The sequence below is a fragment of the Crocodylus porosus genome, unplaced genomic scaffold (genome assembly GCF_001723895.1).
Source record: "Crocodylus porosus isolate Cpor-Errol unplaced genomic scaffold, CroPor_comp1, whole genome shotgun sequence".
In the NCBI taxonomy this organism is placed as follows: domain Eukaryota; kingdom Metazoa; phylum Chordata; order Crocodylia; family Crocodylidae; genus Crocodylus; species Crocodylus porosus.
This window is the reverse complement of record NW_017728907.1, coordinates 5,180,184-5,184,771: the sequence shown is the minus strand read 5'-3', so window position 1 is coordinate 5,184,771 and position 4,588 is coordinate 5,180,184. Positions and strand designations below refer to the sequence as shown.

General features: G+C 40.8%; 1 protein-coding gene across 1 annotated transcript in view; it reads right to left on the bottom strand.

Moving 5' to 3' along the window:
* Nucleotides 1–4,588, bottom strand: part of ATP6V1G3 (ATPase H+ transporting V1 subunit G3) — a 20,673-nt gene extending 16,085 nt beyond the window's left edge. The window contains exon 1 of the mRNA XM_019530686.1: nucleotides 4,418–4,588. Coding sequence (XP_019386231.1) covers nucleotides 4,418–4,499 — 82 coding nt within the window. The 5' untranslated portion in view covers nucleotides 4,500–4,588. The remainder of the gene's footprint in view (nucleotides 1–4,417) is intronic.

The following is a 4,588-nucleotide window of genomic DNA, read 5'->3' as shown; positions in this document are numbered from 1 at the left end:
TAAGGAGGGGGAAGACCGCCTGAACCAGGAGATCGGTGACACCTCCCCTAAGGGACGGAGCGAAAGGTTACCACCAAGTCCTTGGGCCGGGCGGCACGGGATCGTATGATCGAGGCTCGGCGGGTGCACTGTTGATTATCTCCAAGAAGCCCTAATCAGGCACTGTCTTGTCTGCTTTTGTCCTGTTGTAGCAAAACCCCCAGTTTTTCTTTTTTTTTTAAATTTAAAAATGCATTTCCTCCCTTTGCCCAACCATTTCTGACTTTCTCTCTGCCCTCTCTATGCCTTGTAAGTGATTACAAGTACTAGGTAAGCTAAGACAAGTTCTTGTATACTATTATTGTAATAGGACCCTTTTGATATATTGTACATAGCATTCTGTTATGTTGTATTGATTTTTACTGTTTTATATTGTATTATATTGTATTCCTATAATTTGTGCATTGATTTTTATTGTTTCATTTTGACATTGTATGATTTAGGCCTGCAATGTGTGTTGGCATGAGTGATGTCAAGTATCCATTTTGTGTGTCAGGTCCCCATCTTGTTCCCATCTTGTCCCCATGCCCTGTTGTGTAAGTATGTTGTAATCTATGACTCATACCTACACCTCCTATGTAACTTGGTTCCTGAATGAATGGGGATGAATGAGGGTGTTTGAGAGACAGTGGCAGTATGTCTAAAAGTAGCTCCCTCTGAATGACCGAACCATCAAAACTGATACCTGAACCAACGACCCAGCTCTTGGAACTACCCTCAGCATTCAAGAAACAAAAGATGAGGCAACCCACCATTGTGCCAAGGCTGCACATGCTCAGTAACAACACCTGGAACCCTCTGGAACAGGACTGACCTTGCCTGGACATGCCCTCCCCATAGGAGATCATAGGTAGTCTGCCCCATAAAAAGGGGTAGTGAAGACTGACTCCTTGGGACGCCCTCTTCATCTGGACCAGCACCATGCCACACCACCTATCCACCCAAAGGCCCTGCTGGCGACCGGCCTCTGGACAACACCTTTCTGGGGAAGACCCTGACTGGCCACCGAGGATCAACTCATAGCCCAGGATAGGTAGCTATCATTCACCTTCCTTCCCCAAGCAAAGGACTTGGACACTGTTTCTCTTCTCTATCTGGACTCCAACCCTTCCACTGAGTCTTTCTCCTGCTACCATTGTGTGTGTGTGTAGGCATGGGGCTGTGTAGTGTGTTGTCTGCTTAATAAACCTGTTATTTTGAAACTGCAAGTTGGGTTTTTGTCTGTTTCCTGACTGTTTCCTCCTTGCCACCACTCACCTGCCCCAAGCACCCAGCCTTGAGCCTCAGTTTCCAGCCCCAAGCTCCCAGCTTTCTGCCTCTCTCTCTTTCCTGGTCATCTCCTCCTTGCCACCGGGCTTTTTCCCTTTGCACCAGTGACCTTGAGTAACCCTGGGGCCATTTGACCTTAAGCAGCCCCAAGCCTCAGTTCCTCAACCAGCTTCTCTCTAGTCTACCAGTTCTAATCCTGGTTCCAGCAACTTTTACTCCTTACACTTTCTCTCTCACCTTAACCTTAACCTTCCCCCAGGTATCGCAAGTACCCCAAACACACACATACATACCGTACCATCCAAGTTAGGAACTCATCTGTGTATATGTGTAGGTGGGTGGTTTGTGTGTGAACTGAATGAAGATACATATATATGTCATCGTGTGCATGATATCTGAATTAGTGATCCATGTAAGTGGGTAAGTGGGTGTGTGGGTATTGACAACTGAATGTTGTCTAATCTGTGGTGTGTGTATGTGTTTGAATTGGTGATAAGTATGCATGTACCTAGGCTAGTTTGGATGTGTATGTGGCTGAGTTGGCAGTGTGTGTGTATGCACCTAATTGATTTGTGTGTTTGTATATGTGCCATTGTGTTGCACTCTCCCATCTAACAGTACGATATTGAGACCCTGAGGGTTGGCCTGGCCCCACAGGACAACACTGTCTGCCTTACACAGACACCTCTCAGCATTAGCTAGCATCCCACATACTGGTCCATGCTGTGAGAGCAGCTTACATTATTTAGCAAAAAGGCGAAAATCTATCAAACTGTAGGTTGTGGGCAATCTGGTACTTCATCCAATTTTGAGAGAGGGCATATATTTTGCTTTTACATGCTGTAGTTGATTTTTTCCCTGTCTTTTGAAACAGTAACAAGCATACTTTGCTTAAAAACAATATGAGGGACATATGTAAGGAATATATATATTTCTTGCATGTTGATGATAAAACATTCAATAACCTGTTGTCTGTATCCATTGACTAACTCTCAGCTTAGTGGCAAAGCACTGACAGGAACACTCAGTATTCTGATTTAAGTTTCTGGCTCCAAGGGGTTTTGGAAAGTGCTTTATGCTAGGGAGGCTCTTGAAGCATCCCATCTTCTGTAGCAGTGCTTAAGGTGATGGACATATGTATGTATTTTCCTAAGCACTTGAATCTTGCACTTTAATTCAGCAAAATATTTAAGTAATGGGCATAACTTTATGCTTTTGATTATAATTGCACTTTTAAATTGTCTGAGTTTTTTATTTGAAATATTCCTGTTAGCTGCCTTTTTAATTTTCAATTTCATGTTATCAGTAGGGGCTTGATCCTGCTGCCCTTAAACAAAACTTTCATTGATTTCATTTAAGTCCAGGCTGTGCCTCTTTGAGAGAGAAAGTTCCCTTCTTACTAACCCCTTGTTTTTTGAGAAAGTAATTTGGATCTGGCTTTTACCAGTACAAATCACAATACCACCCAGGGCAGCTGAACTGTGCTGGTTAATACATGGCAAGACCTGTAACTATCTCCTTTGAGGACAGAAACTTACTGCCTACTCCTGGGCACCTAGAATGAAACACCTTGTTAACGCCCTTTGCATGGTCATACAGAGATGTTAATTTTTTTTTTTAACTAATGGCACTGCATGCATGTATCTGGAGTATAATCTAGATGTAGATTGTTAACTGTTCAGAACAGACCCTGCCATTTGACTGGTCTTTAAAGCACAGAGTGAACTGTTAGTATCACATAAACAATACATGACTGCATTAATAGCAGTACTGTTTTGTGTACTAGGGCTACAGGACTGGTTTCTTAATTGACACAACACGGCAGTCTACATTTCTACTTGAAACACAGACTATATTTCCGTGTAGTATATTTCCTTCTACAACACTTACACACTCTATAGGTCTGATTAAGTCCCTCAGCAACTTTACTTTGAAACATTCTTTGCATAACATCATTCCTTTCCTCTTTTTTGATTGGCTTTCTTCTCTGATTCCTAATATTTTTCAGTTGCAGGTCAGTCAAGTAACATAAAATTTAAAGGTACAGTATTCTAAACCATGTTCAGAATCTGTGAAAGATCACCTGTAATCCCCCCTGTGAAGCTGAGGCAGGTCAACAATTGATGAATAAGTACTTTGTAGTGGGAGTGCATTCTACATGTTCTTCTATTGAGATCACAGAGAGGACCACCATACATAAAATGAGGAAGAATATGCATGGAGAGATTGCAGGGACGTGATAATTTGTTTTATTTAAATACTAAGGATGTTCATTTGCAGCTGCAAGTGGAGTTTGCTATTCTTGTACGTATACCTTTGTTTCATTACTCCTTTTGCCCATGTTTGCCTTTGATAAATTAAGCTTTTAAATGTAATATCCTCATATTTATATACCCAGACACCTAATATGCTTAAAAGAATCTCAACTTTTTGTTTGCTATTTCTCTTCTTGAGTTGAGTGTTTAGCAACATGATTTTAAGTATATTCTTGCTGACTGCATGCCTTACATTGATTATTGGGGTAAACCCTCACAGTGGTGTGAATTCTCATGGTTTTTCTTGTGACTGGTGATATATAATGTTTTTTTTTTTTTAAAGATCCAACTCCAGGAGTTATATTATTTATTATGTGACTATTTGAACTTGATTAAAAGAATAAAAAATATGTTCTGTGATTGCAACATATTTGACAGAAAACCAGTGACAAGGGCATAACTTTTCTTACTTTTATATCTTATGAATTTGGGGGTGTCTGACTCTTGATGACTTTTGAGTTCTTAAAGTGTTGCCAATACTCCTAATACAATCTCCCAATTTTCTATCAGAATAAAACCACTTATAGGCCTGGTCAGCTCGTGACAGCTAAATAAAATTAGGATAGAGCTAAAGGAGCTAAACAAACTCTTTAATATGGATTAATTGCCTGATCACAGGTGATACTAGTAGTAATCTGCGTGCTGAGACTGAGCTGGCAAGCAGGAATGAGTAGAAGCAGCAGGAAATTCATGATCCTTTGTACAGATGAAATAATACTGATATTTTACCAAACTACTGTATTTCTAATGAGCATTCCATAGGACAATACAATAAACCCAGACCAAATACTTACTCTTTTTGGCTTCTTCTACTTTGTCTTTGGCGCGTTTTTCTGCTTGTAAAAGCTGCTGGATTCCCTGAGACTGGCTGGTCATGCTGATTCCTTGGGTCTGGCTCGTCTTTTTAACAACTGAGAATTCAAAGGAGTTTTATACCATCAAATAATCTCTTCCCTGGGCATTTT